At 39.6% G+C, this 16,502-nt stretch overlaps 3 protein-coding genes across 4 annotated transcripts; 2 read left to right on the top strand and 1 right to left on the bottom strand.

Moving 5' to 3' along the window:
• Positions 1–379: 379 nt before the first annotated feature.
• Positions 380–7,102, bottom strand: letmd1 (LETM1 domain containing 1). The gene is made up of 9 exons (XM_086213309.1): positions 6,959–7,102; positions 6,210–6,364; positions 5,102–5,217; positions 4,267–4,349; positions 3,668–3,854; positions 3,156–3,257; positions 2,898–3,050; positions 1,647–1,743; positions 380–1,160 (listed from the first exon to the last, which is right to left on the bottom strand). Exons 1-9 carry the CDS (start codon positions 7,072–7,074, stop codon positions 1,084–1,086), a joined length of 1,086 nt encoding a protein of 361 aa, XP_086069435.1. The 5' UTR covers positions 7,075–7,102; the 3' UTR covers positions 380–1,083.
• A 1,210-nt stretch (positions 7,103–8,312) lies between these two features.
• Positions 8,313–10,956, top strand: LOC147255523 (gametocyte-specific factor 1-like). Of its 2 annotated transcripts, none has more exons than XM_086212558.1 (7): positions 8,313–8,451; positions 9,236–9,394; positions 9,486–9,592; positions 9,752–9,878; positions 9,959–10,042; positions 10,440–10,497; positions 10,586–10,956. In XM_086212558.1, the coding sequence occupies exons 2-7, from the start codon at positions 9,310–9,312 to the stop codon at positions 10,659–10,661; spliced, it is 537 nt and encodes a 178-aa protein (XP_086068684.1). In that variant the 5' UTR covers positions 8,313–8,451; positions 9,236–9,309; the 3' UTR covers positions 10,662–10,956. The 2 variants fall into 2 exon arrangements, with proteins under 2 accessions (XP_086068684.1, XP_086068685.1); XM_086212559.1 differs by having other exon boundaries at positions 8,322–8,451; positions 9,262–9,394.
• A 2,023-nt stretch (positions 10,957–12,979) lies between these two features.
• LOC147255522 (gametocyte-specific factor 1-like) lies at positions 12,980–15,996 on the top strand. Its single transcript, XM_086212557.1, has 7 exons — positions 12,980–13,043; positions 13,573–13,670; positions 13,753–13,859; positions 14,073–14,199; positions 14,279–14,362; positions 15,465–15,522; positions 15,611–15,996. The coding sequence occupies exons 2-7, from the start codon at positions 13,586–13,588 to the stop codon at positions 15,690–15,692; spliced, it is 543 nt and encodes a 180-aa protein (XP_086068683.1). The 5' UTR covers positions 12,980–13,043; positions 13,573–13,585; the 3' UTR covers positions 15,693–15,996.
• The last annotated feature ends 506 nt before the right edge of the window (positions 15,997–16,502 follow it).

The raw sequence follows: 16,502 nt of genomic DNA, 5'->3' as shown, positions 1-16,502 counted from the left end.
CTTGTACTTGCTGTGCACAGACCAAACAGGTTCTTCTGGACGATAGTGATCTTCAAAAGCTTTTGACTAGAATTGTTTTTGTAATTTAGATGGCTGTTTTTTTTTTTGGTTTTGTTTTGTTTTTTTTACAAAATCATTTCCTTCCCTCAATACTTGCCACAAAAATTTTACTTCCATATTATGTACAACGTTGTCACAATTCAGCATTGGGAAAAGAAAAAGGAGGAGTGGTCAAAGTGGGGGTACGTGTGTATGTGTGTGTGTGTGTATATATATATATATATATATATATATATATATATATATATATATATATATATATATATATATATATATATATATATATATATATATATATATATATATATATATATATATATATATATATATATTTATTAAAAAAACAGTGCATTTTTGATGACATTTAACATGCTTGGATAAAAGCCATCTGTATTTTTATGCATGGAATGTGTGCGAACAAATTCACCATTCCACTGAAAGCCAAAACTATGCACAGACTACTCAGTGCTACCCAAATTTGAATCACTCCTCCCTGCTCGCTTTTGGTACTGCAGTTACGCATTGATGTTAACAGAAGACAATCTGTGCCTCTTAAAAAGCTTGAGATACAGGTAGTGACATCACCGCACCATTGTCCATAAATGTAGTCCAGTGAATCACAAACAGAGTTGAATCTTTTGACACATTGAAACTGCTTTAAACAGTCTTATCAACCTTATGTACAAAGCCTTTCACCCCAGTAAACGCACCAATAGATTTTTCTGATGTACATATATATTCACACACACACAAATTTCACTCTTAACTGGGCATGTTTGAGTCCCAATTGTATATCTCACTTCATTCAAACTGACACTACAACTCTTAATAGATAGGGTTTTTGTCTTTACTACAGCCATGCTTTTGGTTTAGAGTTCATTTGTTTCCCCCAAAACCTGAAATGAGAACAGTTCAAAAAAAAATGTTGTTGCTTTTTTTATTCCGCTAAAGCAAGATGCTGACAACTCTTTCAAGTTGTGCTGCTCAGTGCATGAAAGACAACAGGATCGCTTTGGGCTTCTGTCAGTGGTGGCGTTGGCCTTTGGGGTAGTTGGCGGAGAGAAATACAATGCTGTGCAAAAGTAGAGACAACTCTGACTCTGCAAGAGAGAATAAGAAAAAAAATGCATACCAATGTGCAATAGTTAGTTTAGTTGACAGGAGTTATGAAAACTGATACTCCATGACTAAATATGAAGGTTGCTTCATCTTTAAGCATCATTAGCTTAGCATTAATATGGAAAACAGTAAACTCTTTAAATTGTCTATTGTTACATTTCTTTCAGTAAAAATAAAGACAAGCGTTTGAAAGGGCTCAGGTTGATAAATGATAAAAGAATTTCTTTAATAAGTGAACTTGAGAGTTGCTGGTTCACTCTGTTATTTATTTGGGAAAGCAAGGCTAGCTATTCTTGCTAAGCTAACTAGTTGCTGGCTGCGGATTCAAATTTAGTGAAGTGACATGTAGGTGGTGGCTATCTTCTCATCCAAGTTAAAGAAAGGGAATAATATATCCTAAAATTATTCCCTTATATATTAGACAAGATATATGTGATAAGGTTATAAGCTTAAAACATCTTGATCACCTTTTAATGAGGAGGACACCTGAAGCCACAGATACAACCACTCACGGCACTGGTCGATGCCAAGACTGTCAGAATTGAGCCCCCTCACATAGCAAGCCTGCAAAAGAAAATTACTCATGAAAAAAAATGTATGAACTACCGGTAATTTTTTTTCAACCATTTTTTAATTAGCTGATATTGTGATGACTTGTCCTTTTTTGTCTCAGGTTATGCCAACAAAAAAAAAAAAGCCAGCATTTTTTTTCTTTGACAAGATGATCAGGGTCAACAAAAAGGCCATCACAAATCCACCGGCAAATATGCAGCCGTAAATGCAGCCAATCACTTTGTTACAGGCTGAATCTTCGACTGCTGCGAGTGCATGAGTGCCTAAAACCAGCTAATCCCGCAGCTAATGTGGGTCCTTCAACTTAACCACCTAAGGGACACTGGGTTCTGTCCATGACCTCCTGAGACATGCCTGGACCTGGTGTCTGCATGGCATCTATTAGAAACAGATTTAAGTCAGCTATAGCGCATGTTAGCAATGTGTTCCAGTCCTTCAAGCACTTCCTGTGGTGGTCCTGGACATTTGTCAGCACTTATCTTTTGTAATTTAAACGCTAATGTGTCCTGAAGCATCCCTGAGAAGGACGGAAAAGGAAAAATCCGTTCAGGACATCTTAGTTGTTCATACATGTGTAGAAGTTCTAGCAAAACCTTTTCATTTTCATAGTTAGCTTATTGTGACCTGTGAACAAGTTGTTTTTTTCAACCCAACACAATGCCCGTCTTCATGTTGCTGGATTTGAACACAGTTTCTGAAGCTGAAACAACCCTGTCCTCCAGTGGCTCCCGAATCACCAGACATGTCCCTCGATTGAGCATCTGCAGAACGTTCTGAACCATCATGTTCTTATTCCTGGTCTTGTGGTGGAATGGGACGGCATTCAACGAGCCTCGATCAATAATCTCATTCACTGTATGCAAAGAAGTTACCTTCATTTGCATTTTGTTATGCAGTGGAACAAACACGACTGAAAGGGAAACTTTGAACACTGACCTCCTCTGTCTCTGATTGACTGCTGCTGTTATTCTAGTCGCTGAAAGTGTCTCCATTTTGTACCATGTTGATTTGAAGTAAGTGCGTTGTTTGGTAAAACTTGAATCATTTATAAACTTTAAGTCTTTCAATTATAGTTTTGGTTCAGTTTCATATTTACGATATCACACAGCTAAATATGGAATCTGCAGCTGTGTAGACGGACGGACCTGTCTGAGTTCAGAGTCACTCAGCTGGTGGAGACCCAGCCTGGCGAGGGCTCGATCCATTTGGAGCAGCTCCAGGGCGTGGCTGTTCAGCCGTCGTTTAATCAGGAAACCGGGAAGTCGAGGTGTCAAGAAGAGCAGTTGGCTGATGTGTCTCTGATTGGCAGCAAAGACGGACAGAAGAACACACAGACGTTCCGCTGGAGCCATTTGTGTTTGTTATCAAATGAACTGTTACCACAGATAAGGAGTTTTACTAACCATCTGATCAACTTTCAAGCTTTTCATACCCAGAGGAGGAACAGAAAACAGGCCTCGAACTGCAAGGATTTCAGACACTTTGGGGTTTGCTCCACTTTGCACCTAAAAATGCACAGAACACCTGTTCGTCATCACATATAGTCGGGAGGACGAGGAGATGGCTAAAGACAGTTTTCAAAAAACACTCTTCAAGGTGATACACGTGCATTACAGGATACACGTATTTTTTAGCTTGAAGCTAATGGCGCTCAAACTGTTTAAAAATGTTTGCTTTAATCCACATCTTCTTTATCCAGCTGTATGCTCAGTGATACATCAACACTTTGATTTCAGTGGCGCTACTGCGAACAAGCGCCAAACTGGGGTGGGGGATGTAGTTAAGTTTGTTTTAGCACTTTTTTGTGACTACTTGAAAGGCGAAATTCCCTTTTATTGGGTCAAGTCTGACTTTAACAGCTTTGTCCTCATAATGCAGTTTTCCTATGACTAAAAATTTTGATTTAGTCACTTACCTTCGTACAAAGGTCCTTAAGGCAACACTTTAGTTTGCCATCTCTGACCTTGCCACTGGTATCCTGGAGCCCTGTCAGCACCGGCCGGAGGTGTTGAGCTCTGAGTGAGTGATAAAATCCCCGAAACTCTACTTGTTGCTTGGGAGTCCAGAAATGAGGGATCAGAAACTGACGGGGGAAAAAGTACCTGCCAGTGAACAGGAAGGGATGGTAGGAGAGGGGGCAGGGATACATGGAGGAATGGAAGGGGCAGGGAGGAGGAGCCATGGGTGCACACAAAGTGTTATTTTTGGGGACACTGTGAACACGATCTGTGACAGGAATGCAGAAAGCTATCAGTATAAAAGCAGGCTAATGATATTCACATTTTGTACATATTTTGTAATATTTACCACAGTTTCCACGAAGCTTGAGTGTATTGGCTCAGTTTGGTTTATCAGAGCAGATACGGATACACGAACAAACGACACAAACCTGTCAATGATGTGCTGATATCTTCATGCATACCTAACTGACATTTCACTTTTCAGAGCCCTTTGCAGTGTCTCAATGAGGGCGTGCCAAGAAAAAAACAGAGGCTGTTATTCAAAGTAACTCACATCAAGACGAAAACTAGGTAGTTGGCAAAAGGAGGGATGGATATCATCACCAGTGGAACCGCCTTGATCAGGTCTCTACGTAACTGCGGAACAAACACAAACGCAAGTTAAGCTATTATGAGAAAATAAACATTGTAAAGCAGTAATGAAATAAAGGTCAAGAACTTCAACCTAAGTCTTTGCCTGCCTTATCAGTTAAAGGATTTAGATTTTCAGATTCCATCTTTCTGAGGGGAGTAGTGTGTAGGATTTAGATAGATACTGAAAATTATATTCATATAATATTATTATTATTATTATATTCACAAGTATGTTTTTAACAGCGTATGATCAGCTGAAATTAAAAACTAAGAGGGATGCTAGCTAAACAAGCTAGCAGAGAGTGTTCTGCCCTGCTCTAAACCTGGGTTTTAGCTTTTTCTTACAACCACAGGAACAGGAACAGACGAAAGAATCTTGAGGATACCAAAAAGAGCCAGAAGAGGAACAAGGAAATGAGAGGGGAGCGCTGGGACAGAGACTGGAGGATATCCTAGTCAGAAAACAACCTTGTCGTCTTGTGTACAGATATAAAAGGTAATCAGTGATATGATGATGTTTTTTTCCGGCTTTATTTTCATCTATTTATTGAGATTAAAAGCAAACAGTAAATTGGAGTAGCAGCCATCAGATGCAGCTCCTGGGGACGTCTCTGAAAGTCAGCAAACTCTGATTGCTTAAGAATGAGTTGAATTTTACAACGTACGTGGAAATTTCTCGAGCATAGCAGCAGCAGTTCAGTTGTTATCAGCCAAAGATTAAAGTAAAGAAACAAAGGAGTGAAGCGTTGTGGCACCTGTCTGAGTTTCTCCATCTGTCTGTAGGGCAAATCCTCGAATTTCAGTCCATCACGTTTCATCTTTGATTTTAGTGTGCACGCGTAACTGACATCTCGAAAGAGAAGTTTGAATCCTAAAACACAACAGAAAAGATATTGTTAATGGCAGTAAAAGGATTCATGGAGGTGAACACATGTGCAATACTGCGTGAAATTCCAAGAGGACAAATCACTTGAAAATGCGCGTTCACCCACACACACTCAGTGGTGGTGGAGGTGGCATGCAATCAAGAGTAACTGGATCCTTGCTCAAGGACACTTCAACACGTCAAAGACCTTGGACTGAGCCACCAACACCCCTCCAAACATTCCATTGTTATTTTAAATTTCAGCTATGAGGTCCGGCTGTATGACATTGCTAAAGTGTCACGACTTTCCTCCCCAAAAACAGAGATCACGGTTCTCTCATGATTATTGTCATTTATTATTTTCTCACCAAAAACATCTATCTAACTCTTTAAAAAAACAAACCTCTAGAGATGCGTGTGAGTGAATGATTTACATTGGGCTTCTAACAGATGGTACAATTTGTCAAAGTGCTTTTTAAATGGCACATAGAAACCAGAAAACAAGAAGAAAGCAGAGAGCGTTCTTGTACCTCCGCCTTGTTTGTTTTAATATTTTATGTTAATCTTATTTAAAGTCCATGTATAACAGTGTTAAATATGAATTAATAAGCCGTCTGAGTACCTTCACTTACTCATATTGGACCAAATTTAGTGCACAATCAACATAGAAACCTTAATTTCTTTCAACTTTAAAATCAGGATCTTGCTCAAAAATTCCATATTGGTCGGACCCTGGTTTGCAGTGATCAACATATACATTTTTTCAACTCTTGATATTAGCTTTATCTGTATATTGTGATCATTAATAAGCGATGCTGACTTGTATGCAAGGAGACAAACATATGACGACTAATTATGTTATTTCAAATAATACAAGAGTTTTGCAATTAAGCATTTTCTTTACTTTCATGAATTTGAGCCCTGTTCAGAGTTCCATTCTAATTCAGTATCAATGCTTTACAGCTCATTCATAACTTAGCAGCTATCCAGGGACGTACCTTCCAAAAAAGTTCGGTACAGCTGATAAAAGCGGGGAAATCGCTTTTGGAGGAAACCATTATATTTGGCGTTTGCCCACTGGAGCCTGGTGGAGATGTGTCGCCCAATACCTTGTCTGACATTGGATGAAGAATACAGTCTACACAGAGACACCCTGAAAAAACCCAGCAGAGGTGGACACATAAATGAACTATAGACTTGTTTTAGTCCTTAATTTAATGTTTAAAACAGAGAGCAAAGCTTGAAACTCTTTACAACTGACACTTTTAAATTTGAGGTGGCCATCACCCAGGATTGGTAACAGTTCATGTTGCAAGAGTTAAACAGTTGATGTCAGAGTAACAAATAACCACCAGGTTCTGCTTCCTTAAGGGAAGTAGTAATAATGTGTACTAAAGTAATATAATGAATAAAAACAAATTTGCGCCCGTGAAAACTTCACGAATGAGGTCCATCGCATGGTAACATCTCTACCGTCCATTCCCTGTCTGCATATCTATTAAAAACACAAGGCGTTTTTTTAATAGTGTTACAAATCGTCTCTGCAAAATGCGATAACTAATACAACCTTGTTGCAGTTTATATTAATTATAGTTCATATGAACTAGACAATTCCAAAAGTACAACTTACAAGTACAACATAAAAATCTAACAAATTGGTTTATAGCATCCTAGCTACCTGCGGCTAGCTTAGCAAGTGGGATGTTACAAGTCGCGGACAGCCAAAGCTTAAAGACTTTAAACAAACCTGGACTGAGGGGACACAACGGGATGATACAGGACATTATAGAATGGGTTTGTCCTGATGCCACCCAGTCGCATCAAAGACAAATGGCTACACAGCCTCGAACAGGACAGCGCCATTTTTTACACGAGCAACTTCCGCGTTGTACTGTCATGACACACGTGACCAGCCAAGGCCCAATTATTGCCACATTTCAGTTTGTAATTAGCCTCGACTGATTCAACTCTGAGATAGTCTGGAGTGAAAGTCTAAAGGAAAGACAAGTTAAACTCTGAGGACAAAGCAATGTCTTTAACACGTCGTAACAAATTCAAAGTATTTTACTTTGAAACCAAGACCATTGTGTGACCATTGGCTCTCGCAGTTACCGTAACGACTATAATGTCATGCATTACGTTTCTATTTACCTGGTGCATGGGCCCTGAACAAATTAATGTTTTACAAAAAAACAAAAACCATGTATTTAATTTGATTATCCAGATTACATTAAAAAAATGAAATGCATTAATGATATAGAGGAACAACAATATTATTTAAATAAGTGCAGGAAAGGTCTGCTTTACAGGAATAACAACCTCAGCTTTTTTTTCTTCTTTTTTTTTTCTTTTTTAATAAGATCAGTTTACAGCATGAGGTTCCATGATGCTCTCCAGAAAGCTTCTCTTACCTCGTGTACAGTTACAGTCCTGTTTGGCTGCACGATTGCTTTGAAATCAGGGAAATCTAATGCAACACTGATTATCTATTCATGATAAATTTGGTCCTTTAATTATGTGATTTCCATAAAAACCTTTCTCTAAATAATTGCAATTAAGTAGCTTTATATCATCCTCCTACACTATGGCTCCCTTTCACCATGCATTTCTTTCCCTATAGGATCCCAGACAGAATGTTTGAAACAAAAGCAGTATAATTTTATAAGAATTAGGACAATACACAAATATTGTATTACATATTTTAAATATTTAAGTAGAGAGAAGTCCACATTTAGATGCTAAGGTTGAAAGGCAAGAATAGCATATGCACACTTGATTATAATTAATACATATATAGTTTATTTTAAATGTAACTTTGGTGTTCAGCTCCTCCAGTTTTGAATAGAAAATACAACAAATATATTATTGTGTATTTTTTTTAATTTTCTCATTCTAACTATAATATTATATTTTTCCCAAAATTCCAAGGCTAAGTAATGCAGTTTAAATTTTATATACTTTTGGCACAAGCTGTAATATCTGAAGATATCTGCAGCTGTAATGACAGGATAAACGTGAAGCTGTGGAGCCAAACGGAAACCGTGAAACTGATTCTGACATCGTGCTGCAATCTGACCGAAAACTAAAACAACACCCTTCGAACAGGCGATATCAGAAGTATTGATCCGAACGTAAACAGGAAGTCACGTGATTTTAGAGCGCTTCATTCACGTTACAAACTGCTGAAAGGATTCACTCGCTGCACCTGACCCGAGCAAAGAGGTCAGCAAACCTCCTCAGGTACGTGTCTTTTCCTGTTTTTTTCCACTACAGTGTGTCGCATGTGTAAAAACTTGATGATTTTAGGCTTTTTGAGCTTTGACGCGCGTCATCGTGTCAGATTTGATGCGGGATGCCGATTAGCACGGCGACGTGCCAAGTTTTTACTAGTAAACGTGAATGGCAAAAGACCTCTGGATGCGCATTTTATGGTTTTGACCAGCTGAGCAGGAGTAGTACTAGTAGCAGTACTACTACTAGTAGTAATTAACACACCAGAAGATACCACTTATTGCCATTTAAAAAAAAAAAGAAGTTTTGCTACTCTGAAGCCAAATGTTAGTCTGCGGGGGGGTTTTATGGTTCACCACAATGCGGCCGTTTGGCAGTTAAGGTAAAAGATGTGGGTGAGTGTTGGTGAAATGAATGATTTCGACTTAATTTTATGGATGATTGTCTTCAACTTTTCCCAAACCATCCTTCATTTTGTTCAAAATACCGATGTGAAATGTTTTGGAGTTGCTTTTGTCTGTTAAATCCCGCATCCTAGTTGACTTTCCCCTCTGGAGCAAAGGGTTCTGTTGTAAACGACGGACTAATTAATGCTAGATTTGATTTCTTTTTTATGCTGCAACCATAATCAAATTTGCTCTTTTCTGTAAAAGATTTCAAATATATATATATATATAATGAAATAAAGCATTCCAGCATCTGACACTCTTGGTGTCACCTGCAGAGCTGAATGGCTTTTCACCCTGCTAGTGCATCTGTTAACCTGCAGAGCATTTGGTACTTTATTTTACAGATACTCACCTCGTTTTCCACCTCCAGACCTTGCCAGTTTACAAGTTGGTGTTGCCTGCAGACCCACAAGTAGAGATGGACCCTCGCTTTAAATTTGGCACCAGTATTGATCCTTGCAACGTTGCTACAGCTGAAAGGGCGCAGGTTCCAGTTGAATTTGGTAAGAGTTAAAATCATTTATTGCATTTTTCAACATCACCTGAGTCATGAAATATTACTGAGCAAATGTAAACATTTCTCTGGTTTTAAAGATTCAAGGAAAAACTGTGACCCTGACAGACTGCTGCAGTGCCCTTTTGACAAGAACCACCATATCAGGGCCAGCCGCTTCCCTTTTCACATCATAAAGTGCAGGAAGGTGAGAAAAGGTGTTTCATACCTCCATCTATCCGTCCATTTTTTAATATAACTTTTTTAATGTCTGATCATCATCTGCTGGCTTGTACACCCCCCCCCCCCCCCCACCAAGTCATGGCTGACAATAGGTTTTCACTGTGTTTGTCTGTCCCTGATGCAGAATCATCCAAAACTGGCCAGCGAGCTGGAAACCTGCCCTTACAACGCTCGCCACCTGGTCCCCAAGCACAAGATGAAGCGCCACACTGAAATCTGCGAGGACAGGGTGCCCGTGGACGCAGACCATGGTAGGGAGACTACTAGTGGTGCTTTGTCTTAACTCAAGTTTGTTTCAGAGTTTCTTATATGAATTATTCTTTGTTGACAGATGAAGATGAAAATAAACACCGTGGGTGGAAGGTCCCAGTCAGGAACTGGGGAGCCCCAGAGATGATCGAGGATTGGGACAAAGGTGAGTTAGACTTCTGGCAGTGCTTGGTTTTGACTCGACTTTTTCTTTTTCAACTTGAGCGCAGCGCAGCGTGTTTTGGTGGGATTTCATCCAGTTTCGTGTTTCTTCAAGTCCATTTCTATCTGCTTGTTCCTGCTGTGCTGTGACCATAAATGCTTGCGGCAGTAAAACAGAAGAATTGCGGATATATACTTTCCTGGTTTGGCAGATGGTGGCTGTTTGGGGTGGGAGGGGTGTAATCCAAGGGCTGTCTTTGGCGTTATGCGTCCATCTATTTGGAATTCGGTATCATTTTTTTCCTCTAAATGTTTTCTGGCTTGTGTTTGAAGCTCCACATGGTGATAAACTGTCCTCTTCACCCATTTGTTTTCTGTGTCTGTAAAATTCTGTCTCGCAGAAGAGGATCAAACTGCTGCTCCGTTCGTGTGGAGGGAGTGTAAAATCTTGAATTCAAAGTAGGTCATCTGCTTCACCAGAGTCTGATCTCGTTTGTACAGGTTGTCTTCTTGTTTTTGACTCTCTCTTTCTCCTGTCTCCCTGCAGCCAGGAGACCAGGCCCCCAAATAATCTTGGTCCAAGAGGGCCCCATGGACACCTGTGGTCGGGCCATAAATCATAATGCACAATAATATTTTTAACCAAGGCTTTTAAATCAATCACATCCATGGCTGTTGCTTTTTATGAGTTTTTGATAACTGCAGGCTTTGCCGCTTCCCTCTCAAAAGGTTGCACAGTTTTACTCGAGTGTTGTACAAAATCTAATTTTAGTCATCACATCTTCCATGAAGTACTTGATTTTAATGTTGATCATATTCACGATGAAGTCATGTATTTTAAATCTTGTAATGTCAATTATCGAATTGTGCGCATCTTCTATTAAAAGTGTGTTTTCAATAAAGATCATTGTGAGAGCAGTTTGGCGACGACGTGAGTTTGTATGTCAGTGTTTTTATGACACGGTTTTGTTCAGCTGCCCGCCTGCCGGGAAGGTGTGGATGACTCGAGTCTACATTTGCATGAGCCTCTGGTCCCTGTCGTTGCCTCTAACGTGGCTCCGGTGTTTTGGGTTGATTTCTATCATTTGATCAGGTTAGTTACATCGATCAGTATTAAATCACTGAACCGCACAGGTTCCCTCTAAGAAACCATGCAAAACTAAGTTGGCTGGGGAACGTTCACACTTGCTCCTGGTACCAAGCTGTACTTTTAAACTGACTTTTTTGACTGCAAGGATATTATTGACTTGACTCATGTTTGGTGCGTTGCTATGACTTTACATATCACAATGTAAGTATAGCAGAGAGCGTTGTCTGTAGCTGTCTATCACCCAGGTTAGCAAAGATGTAAGAGGCACATAACGGATGTCACAATCAAGGAGTTGCAGGATTTGTTTCTTGTCTATCAGCTTAAAATCAGCATTAAAAAAAAAAAAAAACCTTCAGTATCAGAACAAATTATGCTCAAGAAAGGTTTGTTTTTTTTAATGAGACCCAACTTTTATTAATTATTACTGTGTATGCGATCCTACTTTATTTATGCTATTGAGACATTCTTTATGACAATAATTGTTTAAAATATATCTTTACTTTTTAATGATTTTTAATTTATTTGTCATACTATAGGTAACATCTATCTAGAGACAAAAGATGGAAATTCACCTCTGGCTACACTCAAGCTTGTTTATATTGTTTTTGTACAAGAAATATTCACCAATTTGCATGGCACTCCCAAATAATTGCATTTAAATCTAAATGAAAAGCACTTTAACAAAAAGAATTAGTCGGTGTCATCCTTGATACTCTGCCAGTATGATAACCAGGCCAAGGGCCTGATGTCTGCTTATTTTGATGGGAACTTTTACTATAATGTCTGTGAAATTGAGATATTTTAAAACCTTTCGGTGTTCAAGAAAAGTATGGTGAACAGAGAACATAATACTTTTTTTTTTTTTACAGCTCTTTTTTTGACACAGTCGCTGTTGTTACTGTAAGACAGTCCTGAGGAGTAACATCTGCAATGACTGATCAGTTTTTTTTCTTTTTAAATCTCAATGGGTCAGAACAAAAACTCTCAATCACTCTCGATCTGGACTGAAAACGCAAACATGTCAGGTCTGGTGTGTTCCTGGATTAAGAATGAGGGAGCAAACTTTATGATCAGCAGGATAAGTCTGGATGGGGAATGTGTGGAAGCAGCATTTGAACCTCCCCATTACTGAGGTACCCTGGAGCAAGGCCTTTAGCCTCACCTGCTCCAGTAGATTAGACTGGTTTTACTGGGCAGCCTCCAGTTGTGAATGTGATGAAGGTGTTCCTGCACAAGACAACATTTCAGTGGACCCTCCCCGAGAAAGTAAAGGCACAGAAACACTAATATGGGGGTGGAGATGAAACCCAATGTTTATTTTCTTCTAATGCAGATGAACACAAAATGGGCAGTGACAGACAGTTGAGAAACAAGCACACAAAACACAAATATCATAATAGATCTCTCAAATACAGATGCCCAGAGAAGTGGATGTGTAACAAAGTTGCACAGCGTACGCACATCTGGCTGTAAACAATTTAAGTGCAGTTCTTTTGTAGAACTTTGATTCCCACCTCCTCAGGATTCATATAAAAAATAAATAGCCTTTTGTTATTTTTTTCTAATTTTTTTTTTTGTGTTTTGGATCCTGGGGTGGCTCAATCTACATTTTTTTTTAAATAATTTGATTCAGGAACTAATACTTTTCCAGCCCAAGCTGTGATATTTGAATACATTTGCCTTTTTAATAACAGGATATTGAAGTATAAAGAGCTTCATATATATATATATATATATATATATATATATATATATATATATATATATATATATATATATATATATATATATATATATATATATAGTTTAAAAGTACAAACAGGAAGTCACGTGACTTGTCTTAAACTTAAAATCAATTCGCGAGGGGGGGAGGGGGGTATTCTCATTACCGAGCAAACGGAGAAAGTCGCGGGCGGTAAGGATGGTGAACTCGTAATGTAATTAATTTTGGCGTTAATATGATTTTTTTCAACATGGAAGTGAGTTCCGGTCCAAAATTTAAAACCTTAGCGTTTCAAACTCGCAGCTAGGGTCGTTGTTCCTGGTTAAACCCGGACCCGCACTGAATGAGCTCGGCGGCTCCTCAAGTTCTTCCTAGCAAACGTGGCTGGCGGCCAAAGCTTCCTATGCACTCCCAAGGTTTCGGTCTGTAACTAAGTTTTAGTTGGCAATAAATCCCCGGCAGTTGCTTCATATCGCAGTGTGAATCAATTTACAGTAAATTGCTAGCCGCATTTCACGCTTTTCAAAAGTAGGCCACACCTGCCGATGAAAAGTTCTTTCTGGAAACCATGTAGGTTCATGCTAGTTTTTCATTTTTGATGTTGAAACCACAGTTAAAAAAATTCTTTAAATGTGACATTAAAATACAGGTTTTTAACTGATCTGAAATGTGCAGAGGAAGGATTTGTTTGTCCCTGCTAGCATGTTTGCCTTGTTGTCAGCTCACTGGTAGGAATGGACATCAGCTGCAAATTTGGCTCCAGCATCGCACCTTACAGTACTCCTGCTGCAGGAAGACCGCAGGGGTCGGACGAATGGGGTAACATTTGTCATCATCATCAGTATTTTTAAACATAAGTGAGCAAATGTAGTGTGTTCGTAACAGTTATCGAATTTTAAAGGTTCAAGAGGAAACCGTGACCCTGACAAACTGCTGCAGTGCCCTTTTGACAAGAACCACCTGATCCGAACGTGTCGCTTCCCTTACCATCTCATGAAGTGCAGGAAGGTGAGATGAACACTTATATATTTTATTACAATAATGTCAACACCATGATGTTAGCGTTGCATAGCACCTATTGTCCTTCCTGTCATCCAAAATATCATTGGAAAATCCATTTGGACCACTTACAAATTAGGAGTAAACCCTAACCCACCACCACCACCACCCCCCGCATTGCTGACAATAGGTTTTCACTGTGTTTGTCTGTCCCTGATGTAGAATCATCCAAAACTGGCCAGCGAGCTGAAAACCTGCCCTTACAACGCTCGCCACCTGGTCCCCAAGCAAGAGCTGACACACCACACTGAAACCTGCGAGGACAGGGTGTCTGTGGACACAGACCATGGTAGGAAGACTACTAGTAGTGTTTTGTCTTGACTCTTTTGTTTGTGCCAGTGTCTCTGACTCAAATTATTCTCTGACAGATGGCGATACCGATGGACACTGTAGGTGGAGGGTCCCAGTCAGCACTTGGGAAAACCCAAACTCAACGGAGGATTGGGACAGAGGTGACATGGATAACATATTGTGCTCTAATCTGAAGCCCCCCTCAAAAAAAACTGGCTAAAAAAGCAGCCAACACCCAGGTTTTTCCTGCATGGGAAACCACTTTAATCAGCATTCACTCCCAGGAGAAATGACCCTGCTGTAGACACAGATAGTTATCAGTTCCTGTCAGAATTAAGGGGAACACAAATCCCGTTGAATGCTGTTATTTGCTGCCGGCTTCCAAAACTTCCAGTCTCAGACACACGATGAGCAGTCGACGCCCCATCAACTGTATACGCGGAGCTTGTGTGCAATGATTGTTGTGTCAGACGGTAACTTCTGCAACAATTTGTCATCTCTTTTTGTCAGTTGTCTGCATTCAAGGGGTGACGTTCTCACATGATTCGGTCAGCCTCGAGTTTAGACTGCAACAAAATTACAACTAACACCGTCATTTTGCTCCTTGCTGCTGTTTCCACAGCTCCCAAAAGACACGAAACCGAGATACGACACCCCAGGACACTTCTTGCTGGTGTGGTGTTTGTAATTTTGAGAATCCTGCTTAGACTGGGAAGCAAGTATAAACAAAGGGAGGTAAAATCTTGATCTCAAATAGTTTTTTTTATTTGAATGCTAAGTTCTAATAAGCATTTGCGAGGTACAACAGGGACCAACGATTATGCCGTGGCACCTTAGTTTCATCTCATCCGCGTAGTTGTCAGTTTACGTTTAACAACTCATCAGTTTGAGAGTAAAACAAAGTTCCCAGAATTCAACAAATTTGCATCCAGATGATTCGGATCACGTGTGGGTGATTGGTAGCGTTGGGCTGGTTTTAGCTCCACTCTGCAACGTGGCAGCAGACGAACATCAACAGCTAAAAAGTATGCTTGAGCTCACTCTAGTGTTTTTAGTTTCATTGCGAGCCAGCTGCTTTGTGCGCAAGGCACCTTATTTTCGTGAATTGGAGAACAAGCAGTTCTTCCGATCTGTCGAGCTCTCTGCCAACTGGACGTGTTGTATCCATCCTGCGCTGTGCATCTCTTCATGCACACGGTGATATAATTGCAATATTGTGCTCTTTATCTGCTGTGCGAAACATAATTATGTCTTGTCTTGCAGAGGAGGATGAAACTGCTGCTCCATTTGTGTGGGGAGAAAATAAAATCTTGAATTCAAAGTACGTCACTGGTTCCATCAGTCGAACTAAGGTCTTTGCTTTTAAAGGTTTACTTCTTGTTTTAACTCTTTGCTTTGTTTGCCTGCAGGCTGGAGGTCAAGCCCACCAATAATCTCGGTCCAGGTTGTAGAGTGCCCAACACACTCCCGTGGTCGACATATAAAGCATAATTCTTACTTGTTGTGGTTCAAGAAAACAATCTTAACATGGGTTTTTGGTTGAAGTGCATCCATGCCTGTTATTGTTTTTATAATGCTATTTGTTCTTAATAGCATCAGGCAAGATTTAATTTGCACAACTGTATGCAAATGTTGGAGGAAATCTCATTTAGGAATGAGGCCTTACATTCTCTACTTAGTACAAACAATATTAACAAGTAGATTAGTGGATACACGCTGATGTTTATGTTTTAAATGTTAGAATGGCACTGGTTAACTTGAGTGCTTGTTATATTAAAGGTATGTTGTGAAGTGGTTTGTGTGGTTGGAAGTGTTTTAACAAAATCAACATCAGAGCAGTTTGACTATGAACTGGAAAGAAACGACTCCCACAGGTGCATGAGCCTCAGGTCTCTGTCTCTGCCTGGAACGTGGCTTCAGTGGTCATTGCTTGATTGATTTCCTCCTCTGTTCAGTCTGAAATGCTAGATATTGTTGTCCCTCCAAGCAGCAAAGCCAGACTTGGGAATGTGCGGTTGCATACCGTTCACCCTTTTGATGGACTGTCTCTAAAATTCCAGCACTAGAAAGTTAAAACTAGGGTTTTTAATTGACATTATTTTAACCCATGTTGCGATATGATTTGTGACATCACAAGGAATCGTCCTTGGAACGTTTTCATCAACAAACATTAAAATTAGTATAGTGGGATTTTCACAGGGATCATGTCCAAAAAAAGTGGGTAATTGTAGTTGTAGGTGGGACATCTGCAACACCACAACATTTAAACTCCAATTTGTATTTTGACAATTAGATTTTAAC

This window comes from Aulostomus chinensis, chromosome 9, assembly GCF_037954235.1.
Source record: "Aulostomus chinensis isolate RoL2024-O1b breed Wild chromosome 9, RoL_Achi_v1.0, whole genome shotgun sequence".
NCBI lineage: Eukaryota > Metazoa > Chordata > Actinopteri > Syngnathiformes > Aulostomidae > Aulostomus > Aulostomus chinensis.
This window is presented reverse-complemented; position numbering and strand designations above follow the sequence as displayed.